The sequence below is a fragment of the Sturnus vulgaris genome, chromosome 6 (assembly GCF_052056855.1).
Source record: "Sturnus vulgaris isolate bStuVul1 chromosome 6, bStuVul1.hap1, whole genome shotgun sequence".
NCBI classification, from domain to species: Eukaryota; Metazoa; Chordata; class Aves; order Passeriformes; family Sturnidae; genus Sturnus; species Sturnus vulgaris.
Window position 1 is genome coordinate 2,621,533 of NC_142248.1, and position 12,478 is coordinate 2,634,010.

General features: G+C 40.7%; 1 protein-coding gene across 3 annotated transcripts in view; it reads right to left on the reverse strand.

The window, feature by feature from the left end:
• LOC106863600 (mucin-5B) overlaps positions 1-12,478 on the reverse strand; it is a 42,365-nt gene that overhangs the window by 13,291 nt on the left and 16,596 nt on the right. Inside the window, exons 16-31 of one of the 3 annotated variants that reach the window (XM_088166697.1) lie at positions 10,823-11,075; positions 9,774-9,826; positions 9,296-9,396; positions 8,840-8,991; positions 6,959-7,097; positions 6,124-6,234; positions 5,521-5,700; positions 4,890-5,126; positions 3,859-4,015; positions 3,517-3,645; positions 3,031-3,115; positions 2,798-2,835; positions 1,573-1,728; positions 1,093-1,104; positions 676-729; positions 272-364 (exon numbers count right to left, since the gene is read on the reverse strand). In XM_088166697.1, the coding sequence (XP_088022823.1) occupies positions 272-364; positions 676-729; positions 1,093-1,104; positions 1,573-1,728; positions 2,798-2,835; positions 3,031-3,115; positions 3,517-3,645; positions 3,859-4,015; positions 4,890-5,126; positions 5,521-5,700; positions 6,124-6,234; positions 6,959-7,097; positions 8,840-8,991; positions 9,296-9,396; positions 9,774-9,826; positions 10,823-11,075 (1,950 nt within the window). Of the gene's footprint in view, positions 1-271; positions 365-675; positions 742-1,092; positions 1,105-1,572; positions 1,729-2,797; positions 2,836-3,030; positions 3,116-3,516; positions 3,646-3,858; positions 4,016-4,889; positions 5,127-5,520; positions 5,701-6,123; positions 6,235-6,958; positions 7,098-8,839; positions 8,992-9,295; positions 9,397-9,773; positions 9,827-10,822; positions 11,076-12,478 lie in introns of all 3 variants that reach the window. The other 2 variants (XM_088166696.1, XM_014893093.2) reach the window with 2 other exon arrangements.

A 12,478-nucleotide genomic window follows, 5' to 3' on the forward strand; every position in this document is an offset into this window, starting at 1 on the left:
CAAGCTCATGTTCAGCAGTTTGGGATTCAGAGCTCTGCTGACATCAGCAATTGCTATTAGTTTCCTTACACCAAGGGTGTTCAAACCAGAACAAAGTTTTTGGGTATAGGAGAGTTGTAGTTCTGAAGGTGTTAGCTACAGTTCACAGATGTAACAACTTCTGGTAATGTCTAACTGTGACAGGCAGAATGAGCACTTGCTGAAGCACTTTTATCAATCAGAACATCTTTCCATGTCACTGGTGCAGAAAAATAATTGCATGGTTTCTCACCCATTTGTACCAACTGGCCATTGTCATTGCAGAAGCAGGGAGTGGTGATCTTTGATGAGGGAGGTGCAGATGTTGCATACTGCATATGTGGTTCTGCAGGAAATCAAATCAATTGATATTTTAATCCTCTACTACTCTACTTGCAAACTCTATGACATCTCTTACATTCTTTACAACCATAATAAAAAAAAGAAAAAAAAATCTTTTTTTTACCTCCACTACATTCTGTACACATTCATACTGAAACCATCCTCTGTATTTATAAATACTCTATTACACAGTAGAGTGCTGTAATACTAAACACACCCCTCCCCAAGTTATTTTTTTCCTATATGGAACACAATAAATGCCCCTTCTGTCATTTTTCATTCCAATTTAATGTTTCTAGTCCTGCAGTACTTTACCTGACTTTGGAGAGGTGATTTCCAGTGGCACTCCATTTGGATTATTAATGCTTACTTTCAAAGAAACTGTTGGTAATAGAGACAGATGATGTAAACATTTTACTATGCCACCTACAGTCTGCTTTCAATAATCCTTCCTTTATTAGGTATTACTTCACTGTACTTATTCCACTTGTTACCATTTACAGTAAATACCAAACACACAGGCTCACCATCAAGTATTTAGCTCTTCCACTCCCATGAGTAGAGAAGATAACTTCTCATGTTTCCCTTGTATAATTTACTGCCAGGATAATATATATATAAAAAATATTTTTTTAGCCACTTATTTTTATTTCTAAAAATCATGTGGCAAATTCCCCTCTTTTCTTTATCTCTTTTTCCTTCCTATTTTCTGATTTTTCACATTCCATTCACACTGGGAAGTGTCTTTTGAACAGGAGTTAACTGCCAGGAAGCTTTATTTTCATATTCCAGTGACCTGTATGAGACTCACTTATTCCAATGCAGAAAACAGTACAATAAAAACCAGACTGTGCTATAGGTGATAAGGAGGAAAAAAAAGATTTAGAAGTATGAAATATTGAGACTAATAACACCAGAGTGTCAACTGTGATATGCTCGAGCTTATTGTAAAGGTTGTATGAAAAACTGCTGAATCTTTCTATTCTCTCTTAACCTCACTGACAGTAAGGTCAGCAAGAATCTATAAAATTACACTTTTGGTCCTCACCATAAGACCCATAAGCTGTGATCCCTCAGTTTTGACACTTCAACAGTCTTAAATTCTGCTCTTATCCTAGACATGCTGTAGGAGGCTTTTTCCAGGATGAATAAATCTTATTACCATTATGGACTTGCACAGAATCACCACCAAGCCTTTTATCAATCTGGTACCTTGTGCTGCTGTAGATGGAGTTCTGCAGAGGGTGAGGGTTTTAATGATCTGTCCATTAGGGCCACAGACAGCTTCACCACACTCGGTCCCATACACGTGGCTGTACACAGTTTCATTTAAGGTGTAGGTCTTCCCATTGTAGCAGCACAGGCAAACTGAGGCACCAAAAGAGAAAATGCCATGGCAACAGAGGACACTTGCAATATGAATACAAGTGAAAAGCAAACCAAACTCTACATTTACCCTTCTGAAGCTCACGACATCAAACATGAATTACCTGGCTAAGAAACTTTCTCAGTTTCTATTTGAGAAGCTGCACTGTGAGTCTATCTCACTTATTTGAAGTGTGTTGGATTTTTCTGGTTGCAGGTGTTTCTTAGAGTCAACTTGCATAGAGGAAATACTGGCTGGTAAAAGCCAGTAGAGAATTGGTACTGGACTAACCCAGCATGGAGCACAGGAGAACTCTCTCTGGGCAGGGAGTGTGACTGGGATTACTGCCTTTTTTCTCAGTGAAAAAACACTGGTTCAGGAGGTGTTGAACAGCATTTCCATCCACAAACGAGGAGCATGCACTGGTACACAATTTCATTTAAATATATGAGAAGCTCTCCAGATTTTGGAGACTGTACATGTAAGAAACAATGGAAGTGTATCTATTACTGTAACAAAACCAGCTAAACTGCAAATGTATTATCTACTGGGTCACCCTGTGTTTTGGGGTGATTTCACCCAGATATGGGAATGAACGGATACTGAACCTTAACCAAATGTGTCCTTTAGGCACACAAATATGTATCTAATAAGCCAGCTGTCTTGGTTTATTTTATTAAATGAACGGCCAGGAAACAGCACTTCTACAAGATTTGCCCTGTTCTAAAAGTTCTTATTAAAAGAGGTACCATGAATGACCTGCTATAGAGTACTATCTATCTGTCTTCACTGACTACCAAGGAAGTGGAGAAGTGGAAAAGTGGTATTAGCCTGGGTAAGATGAATCCTACACATCACACCTGTCTCCTTCCTCCCCAGGATTATCCTTTACACAGTTCTTGAGGTCAAAGGCTGCATTTTGCTTATCAAAGTGTATCTGTGCTGCTGTACACCCACATATTGAACTACCTGTCTGGCCTCCTATTACCAGTATGTTTGCAGTAACATGTGATGTTGGGTTGTTTCAGTCCTGCCATCACTCACTGCATGGTGAGGGTGGTGAAAAGTTACCTTTGGAGTCTTCAGAACATAGTTTCTCTTTGGGATCGCTGAAGAGAAAGAGTAAAAAATAATTGTTTTATTGAAATGAATTAGTATATGGAATAACAATGTCTGCAACTGTACCTCCTTTTACAAAAACCTGGATTTAATAGTAATTGCCACTGCCTATAAACATTAACAAAACATCTCCTAGTTTGTCCTTTCCAGTCCTATTTTACATTTCTCACCATCAATTGACCTACCATGAAGTGCAGTTGGAGAGGGAGACACACTCTCTGCTCTCCTCATCAAAATATGGCTTGTCAGGACTACACTCTGGGTAACAGCCTGGAAAATTAAACAAAGTATTCTTAGTCTGAGTTACATACATACAGGAAAACACATAAATACATCTACCAAATACAGATTTGATATCCAAATTAATGTGATTCCACTATTAATGTTCTTTTTAATACCAATTATTTCTCCAAGTCTTCTTTTTATCTCTCTCCCCAAAGTTTTAATTTACTACATTTGTCAACAGATAATTATTCTTTGCTAATTTATATTGAATAGTGTTTTATCTCTCCATATATTTAAAGGCAGCAGGCAAATGATGCTATGAATGGCACCATCACACAGGGAATTAACAAGGCATGGTCAGTGAGTTTCTGCTTCAGACATTTAAAACTAGTCCAGACTAGCAGCTGCAACTGCCATAAACTGCATTGAAGTCAAGGAAGAGTTACCTTCTAAACTGTACAGCAAGTTCCCACATTTCCCTTGTGGGTTCCTGCAGGTCCTTAGGCAAGGGGCTCCACATGGCTTATAGAACCATTCATGTTTGTCAGGTGGATTGTAATAATCACAGAACACGGCTGGAACAGAAGAATAAAAAAGCATTTAGGTGTCAGACACTGGGCAGGGACAATTTTTAAATCTCATTTAAAAGATTTTAATAAGATAATCATGACAAAAAGAGCTTGTTCACTCACACACTCATAGCAATGTGAGTGTTCTGCTCTTCTGTATCCTCCGTGTGTCTGAGCACCAGGGGCACTGCTCTGTGTGCACCTCGGGGCAGTACTTACGGCAAATGGCAGGGGTTCTCCAGTTAACACACACACCAGCTCTGCTGCAGCTCCTCGAGTAAGCAGCCACTGAGGTACAAAAGCACTCACAGTCCCCCACACTGTCACAGCCACAGAAGTCAGACACACAGGATTCATAGTATGGGATTGGGTTCACCTGCCAGAACACCAACAGAGCTGTCACCACAGCTGTATCTGCTGCACCGTGTTTTAATGAGGGAAAGGGCTCTGAATTTCTGTCGTGCACTGATGGCTTGTGACAGACTGGGATTGTCATGAAGGAGCTGTGATATTTTACAACAGGTAGTTTTCTATTTTCACCTGCCTGGGAGAACTGGACTCTAAATCTTCCTATTCTCATATGTGTAATGCTGCCACTTACACTTGAAATGCCTTCCCAGTATGATTTCTGCAGGACTGAACTACCTTGTTTTGGCTTAGCACCACTATACAGTGTGTGTACTCTTCAACTGAGAGACAGTGATTAAATAAATATGAAAGGAAATCTATTTCCACTAAACTTCATGTCTCTTGTTTTTTAACCATTGTCAACATAAACTAACAAAGGAAATTAGGTCAAATTTGTTTTTTAAATTGTTTCTTAAAGTGCACTGAAACTTTGTATAGACATTCTGATTAAGAAGAGTAGCCTTGTTGCAGTTTAAATTAATTCAATTTGTGACTCAAATAAACCAAATAATTAATCTCTTCAGAAAACTTGAATGAATTTCCCAAGGATCACCTTACAAACAGTCCTAAACTAACTTATCTCTACATTTTACAGATACCTAACTTTCTGCTTCTGGTGGCCAACTATTATCCTCTATCTTCAGTTGTTCAAAACAGGCACTGCTGTTTCCTCAATACTGTACAACAGGATTTAACTGGCACAGCTGTGAAGTAAGGTTTTGAGAGAGGCAGCCTTGTACTACTGTGTAGTAGCTTCAATACTAAAAATATGCTGCAAATGTTCTGCAAAACAGCAACAAATATCTAGTGTGAAACTATTGAGGATAAGAGAACAGGATTACCTTGCTGTGACAGGCTTCAAAGATGTTACTCTTAATGATGCTGCAGTGCTTCTGTCCTAGGGCAGACTTGAAAGGCTGATCTGCACACAGGTCTGTCATGTTTATATTTGAGCAGGTACTTGTTATTTTCCAGCTGTTTCCAAACTCCTGGATGCTCATCTCCATGGACTGCCCTCTGGTTGTAAAGTCATTCCTTGAGCGGCCATCAAAGTCCCCACAAAGACCACAGACCTTTCCCTGTGTAATTTGTGTAGGCACAGTAAATATTTTGGCTATTTTGAGTGCAGCCCACTCTTTGACAGAAATAAACTATAGAACCTAAAGACAAAATAGGTGCAAGTTTCTAAAGAGACAGCTTAAAAAATGGCTTAGAAAAAGTTGGACTTCAAGTGACAGAAACATTCCTAATGTGTTACCAATACTTCTAGCCTCAAATATTCTGGAATGTTTTCTACTGACTGAACAGTGCAATAAAACACAAGATATTGCCTGCTTGCTGCTTCTTCTTGACCACTAAACCAAACTTTTTCCAAGCCTTTTTTTCCAAGCCCTGCTTTTCAAACTGGGGCTCCAGTTCTGGATCCATAACTCTGAGTTTGAAATCATAACTCCCAGTCCCCCCACTGCTTACCTGGAAAGATGGGGCCACATGAACAACAACAGTAGTCTTTTGGTCCCACATGAAGTTCATCCCTTGATTTGTTTCAATTACAATATAACCTCCTCTGAGGTCCACTTTGTAATTTTTCTCAGCTCCTGGATCAGTGGCTATCTCCTGAATTCTTCCTTCCAAGAGCCTTATTTCACTGCTCTACAAAGGAACAGATATATTGCATGGAAAGAAATAAAATAAAAATCTTAGTGCAACAGCACTGGCACTCTGCCTCTCGTTCTTTGTCTTATTTTTTTGTCATCCGCACATTGTATCTTGGCAGAAAGGTGAGCCACAGTCACAGATGCACAGAGCCTACTGTCACAAATGCAAACACACACATAAATGCACATACATAGAGTGTTGATGACTCCTTGCATCTTTCCCCTCATCCAGAAGTCTTCAATCCCTGTTAACATCAAATACCTAAGCCTTTCCCAATCTCCTTGCCTTAGTTTGCTGGCTGTTTGACTTCTATAGGTACTCTTTAGCAGCAACTGAGATGGAATATAAGAGAATGGTACAACAAATACTACAAAATCAAGACTACATCTCCTTGGTTATAAGTAGTTCTAGACAAACCTCAAAAATCAAAGTGATCTTTAGGGAGCAGATGGAGCGTGACTTCCCACAGGCGTTGTTCTGAATCACAATCCGGAAGGTGCCAGCATCCACGTTATTAGGGCAAAAATCCTTAGAAAAACAGAGAACATTCTCTTGGGTCTTGTCAGGCAACAAAACCAGTCACAAGCATTTTCAGGGGCTCAAAATGAATGTCACTCTGATCTGATTTCTTTTTTCACTAAAGCTCTAGGAATTTTAGAAGAATCTGGTGGAAGATAGCCTGGTGGCAGGTTCATACTTGACCAGGATTTTCAAAAAGGAAAAACTAATGTGGAAAATGAGCTTGTCATAGCAGCAGTCCAAAAAGGTAAAAACGTATTTTCTTAAAATTAGCAAAACCAACTAAAATTTGGGGATGACAAAATGTCTCACTGAGTGCTGTCCCATTACATGCAATTATTATACATGAGGCTCACACGTTAACCTCTGCGTGCTTCTGTCACAACAAAACTAATGCCAGTCTTGGATGGCTGATGGAAACAATTTTCAGGACCACACCAATTCCTTTCCCTTGAAAATGCTGGAATGCCGTCAGGAAAGGGCAGTCCGACCAAGGGGTGAATCATTCGGGATCACACAGTGCCCTCTTGTGTCACTTCTGAGAGCCAATTTGCTTTGCTTTATGTGGAAAATCTCACTCAATCAGCTCTGGGGGCAGGAGGAGGGGAGTAGGCTCTGCTCATCAGCTTGGCTATTTTGCATGGGAATGCCTTTTAATTACCCAGACTGAAGTCTACAGTGTGGGCTGTGAAAAGCATGTGGAAAATGAAATGAAATGAAAATAAATTGGTACCTGAGCTAGGATATAGTCACAGTCTCCAAGGAAATCAAACTTCTCCCCATCAAAGCTCATGTAATGCCCATTTCCATATACAGTGCAGGTCCCCTTGCAGGGATTGTCTGTACAGTTCCACTGCCTTTTGTTGCAGGTGCTGGGAGGCAAAATGCAAAGAATATCAACGTTTGCACGAAACATGGGCTTTCCTTAACCCCAAAAGGGGGCAGAATAATTAAAAGGTTTGTTGTTTGTACTGCCCTCTAAACTGTTCTAAGATCATGCCATGAGATGCCATATAAATCAGGAAGTTCACAGTTACTACCCTAACAAATTTATACTATTATTTCCTTCAAGTATATTTTAAGTAATTGAGTCCTGGCAGCAGATGGTGGGGGTTTAGGAGACAAATTCAAGGTGAAGAACTGAATATTTCAACCATTTCTGAATTTTCATCTGTGAGGGATCATGTTGCAGTTCTGTTACAGTGGTGTGAACAAATATTATCTCTGTCTTTCCTTGGGTCTGGCTGAGATGGAGAGAATATTTTCCCCTCAGCAGCCTTCACAGTGCTGTGCTTTGCATTGGCAGCTACAAAGGTGTTGGTAACACCCCAGTGTTTTGGCTACTGCTGAGCAGCACTTCCACAGCATCAGTGCTTTCTCCTCAGCATTCTCCCCCTCACCAGTAGGCTGGGGCATGAGTAAGGTTTTGGGAGGGGACAGAGACAGGACAGGTGTCCCAAACTGGCCAAATGGATATTCCAAACCGTGTGATGTCTGCTCAGCAAGAAAAGCCAAGAGAGTGGGAGAATGGGGTGGGAACAGAGTGATGTATGTTATGATGTTTGTTTTCTGAAGCCCTGCTCCTTGGAAAGTGGGCTGCACATGCTGATGGGAAGTAGGGGATAAATATTTTGTTTTCCTTTTCTTCTGTACACAGCCTTTGCTTTTGCTTTATTAAACCATCTTTATTTTGACTCATGAGTTTTTTCCATCTTGTTTTCTCCCCTGTCTAGCTGAGGAGAGTAGTGATAGAGCAGCTAGGTGGCCACCTAATGTCCAGCCAAAGTCAACCCACCATACTTTGACAAACCTCACCTCTAGTTCAGGAGGACTGTAGACAGAAAATTTAGTTGTTACAGCCCTGACACAGAGACTGCATTTTCTTTCCCATGTTTTCCCATGTTTTCTCATAAGAAAATTAAGCCCTCATTGCAATAAAACTTCTTAATGGCTCTGATAAGCAACAACAGCTTATCAGGTTTTGACTACACATGTTAAACTTGACTGCCTGTACCAATGGTGATTAGACCAAAGTGTTTCTAGCTCTTATTGTCTGTGCATCCATTTGGCAGAGCTAAACAGTCTCATCCTTGCTAAATAATGGATAAGGATTAAAAGCATTTTACCCACTATGATCAGTAATAGCAGTGAAGTCTATGGCACCAGAAATTTGAGCAACTCGAGTATTAATTTATCTGGAGAACTATGCATCTGGAAGCACTGCAAGTCTCAAGGGAGGACCATTGCAATTCCTCTTTGACTAAATTCAATCATTTTCCAGGGTTCAGCTGTGCCTAACACACACAGACTCAATTCCCCCTTATTGAATGAGCAAGCACACAGCAACCAGAGTAAGGTTGGTGTTTCTGGAGCTGGTGGGGAAACAGAAAAGGATGAAAATCGTTTGACAGAAGATATTGATGCTTGCTCTCCCCAAGTGCAGGCTCATGCAGCATGATGCAGAGAAATACTTCCTCTTTTATTTTTACTGGCAGCCCAATGGCTCTCATGATGGAGAGGAAGGCTTCAAAGTACAGCCTGCCCCACGGGTGCACTATGGACTGGCAATTCTAACAAACTTTGTTATAAAATAAGGCTCCCTGGGATAACATACCATGTGTTGCAGTCCACTTTGATGGTTTCCCCGGGTTTATAGAAGTGTCCTCCATGAACACATGGACATTGATCTTTGGGAATACATCCTCCACTGCCATCCAGTACCAGTCCATCGGGACACATGCAGCCAGAAACACATTCTGTGACATACTGCACATTAGAAGATACAGGAGAAGACAACTTGTTAGTGCACAGAAAGAACAGGGAGCCAGCTGAGGTGTGCTAGCTCTGGATGCCAAAGTTCTGGATTTAAAAAAAAAAAAATCCTTAATTGCAAGCTAGGGGAAATCATGCTTCAAACATCACAGGTACATTGTTAGCTACAGCTGCTGTGTTATGAGTGAAGCAGTTGGTGTGTGCCCAGCACGGCCTGTTCCCATCAGGGCTTGGTAAGGACAATCCTACATGCACAGCCATGCTGTGCTGTGCCCCTGCTGGGAGCTGAGCTCCTTACACAGTGCATGTCCTGTGTCTTGCAGCTTTTCTGACACTCTGATCCAGTTGCTCCAGGACCTGCAGAGCTGCAGTTGAAGTAATACATAGGAGCTGGGCAATCTGCAGTAGAAGAAAACATGTCAGGAAAGTCATTTAGAGAGAGCAATAAGGATGCCATCAGCAATTGCAAAACCAACCAGAGGATTTCAGAGGGTGTCTGTCATTTAAAGTTTCTAATAGTTTTGCTTCTGCCCAGTAACAGTGAAGGGAAAAGAAGGCAGATAACTTCTAAGCTTTGGGAAATATCCTCACCATCTAAAAAGTCTAGGAACTCTGGTGACATTTTACAAAGACAAATGTTATCAATACCTAACACATTTCAGGGAGAATGGGAAAATGTGCAGAATACTAAAATGTTACAGAAAGTGAGAGATAACACAGAAAAACATTATAAATATTGGCTGATGCCATAATGCCATTATTTAACAGAATCTCACCTTTTACCAAGACAGTTTCTCCAATGCAGTCTAATCTTCCTTGAATGCATTTGCTAGAGAGATTCCATAAAACAAAACACATGAGTTCTTTGCACTTTTCTCCCTCACTAGGGAGAAAGGCACTGCAAAGCTTCACTTGTCACATGAATAACAAATTCCTATCAAAATGAATATTTGTTACAGCTATCAGTTTCACAGACATGAATTACCATCCCCAGAAGGAAGATTAAAAGACCCAGCTCTTAAAATACTCTTCCTTCATCTGCCACTGTTTCATTGTGTGTTTTCCCTAAATTAAGCTTTTCCTAAGCATCCATTTTCTACTCCATGAGATAAGACTAATACTCTCTCTTAAATACGAGATCTCTTAAATTACTAAATGAATATGTGATTACAAAATAGTCTAGAATCCTCATTTGGAAGACAGTTAGAGAGGGAACATATAAACATCTAAATATAAGAAAAAAGCCTTCCCCTGGTAGTTGTTTCCATTGCTGCCCTAAGGTAGTTGAAAATGAGAATAATGACAATAGTTTCTCAAGGCAGATGCAAATTAATTACACTATTTTTCTCATCCTCCTCCCATACCCCTCCAGTTTCTCTCTCTCTCTCTCTTTTCTAAAAAAAAAATTTCTGTTTTAAAACTGAGAATTGGGTGGGGTTTTTTTCATGGACCATTTTTATTTTTTAAATAGTCTGCAGGATGGTGTGGTGGTTTTCATTTTGTTTTTTCATTTCAAAGGCTGAAACTCCTCCAAGCCTTCTGTCTTCCAGAAAACTTGCTCCCACTGTTTGTGGATATTTTTTACACAAGGAACTCTGCAAGAAATAGATTACAAATATTGTTCTACTTAACATGTTTTCAGGTTCTTGTTTGCTAGCAGGAATATGGGATCTTAACATTTGCTGTGGCTGCACTTCCTGCCAGGGAGAAGATACAATCTAGGAAAAATTTGCCATTATTCCTAACTGTAAAACGATGCCATTCATGGACTGGAGCAGATGAGCCCTGATGTCCCCAGGCACAGAGCATCATCAGAGCAACTCACCACATGAGTTTATCCTCCTGGAAGGAGTTGCCAGGCTGAACAATCTTGCCTTTGTAGTAGCAGGGGCAGTCATCTGGAGGCACACATTGCTCCTCGTCGTTAAGGTAGGTGCCTCCAGGGCAAGCACAGCCCTCCATAGGCGCGATCTGGACCTGGCACAGCGGGTCGGGCTCGTCCAGAGAGCGGCAGGACTGGTTACAGAACTTCACACTATAGTTATAAACCATAGTCTCAGGACACTCCTCAGAGGGATCTTTGCAAGAGAAATAAAAGGGATGTATGGCCTTCTTTGTGAAATCAAATCTTGCGGTTACTGCGCTGCAAAGAGAGAGAAAGGACAGCAACACACACGGAGCTCTTTGGGGAAAAAAGGCCAATTTATTGTACAGACAGCCCGGATTTAAAGTGTGTTAGTGCAGCTAGGACAGGACAGCAGCTCATTGGACAATTGGGAAAAACATCCTTGGGACAGCACCTCAGGATGTATCCCACGGGAAAGACACCAGGTGTTAATGTTTATTATGAATTCCACTCTGTTTGTCACCATGTTATCACCCTGGGAGACTTCCTCCCTAAGTGAAGCTGCAGTCAGCTTGTCAGCCTGGGAATGGAGCTGAGAGTCAGGAGAAATCCAGGCCTGAAAAGAAGCTGTGATTCCCTAGCTCTCTAAATGTGTGTGTCCACAAAATCTCATGACTTTAGCATGACTTTCTGCACACGGGTAGCCATAAATGTGCTTTTACCAAACTACCAGATCTTGTCTCCCAGGGTTCTGGGAGAATCTACTTGCATAGCCTAAACTATATGGCATTGAACACTGAAATACAGCAGGATGTATATTTTTGTAATTTCCACAATTTACATTTCTATCTTATGCCAAGAACTGAAACCAATAACTTTTGACTTGTTAAAATTGTATTTTTTGACCTTTACAAATGATTTCCTTGGCATAACTTAAGAAATGACCATATTTTGGAAGAGACGAATTTTGACATTAAATGGCAGTGACAAGGAACTCTGCCAATCAATTGATGCTACCAAGAAAAGGGTGTTTCAGTTCTCAGAGATGTCTTGAGTAAAACTCTTGTTGTCATCCTCTGGGGAAGTGAGAAACAACAGTTTCTAAGATCTCTGGGTAGACCAAACAGATAAATACCAGAATCTAAAGAGCTCAACTAGCCCAGTAAGACAGTAAAAAGCTGGTTAATTTTCACAGGCTGACAGTGTAAACCATCATCAGAGCTCTACCATAAAATCTGCAGTACTGATTCATAGGGATGACATTAAATTTTGTCAGGAAACATCACCCACATTAAGGCTGCATTTTTCAAGAAAGTCTGGCATCCACATTTCTTTGAAATTCAGTGAGAACTGGAGATCTAGTCATCTCGGGCCTCTTTCTAATTCTGCAGATTTAACCCTGCAGCTGTTTTTCAGATACACACAGATGCACTGGAAGGTACAGGGGTGTTGATCATGGGAACCTGTGCTAATCAGCTTTGCAGCAATGCTGAGAACTTATCAGCAATAGGTTCCATGCTTAAATAAAGCTCTGTGTGTTTTTCCAGTTCATGACCATTGCACACTTTTTAAGATTAGTTAGTGTGCTAGGCTTGTGTACACATTCAAAACCAGCACCTCTACCACCACAAACCA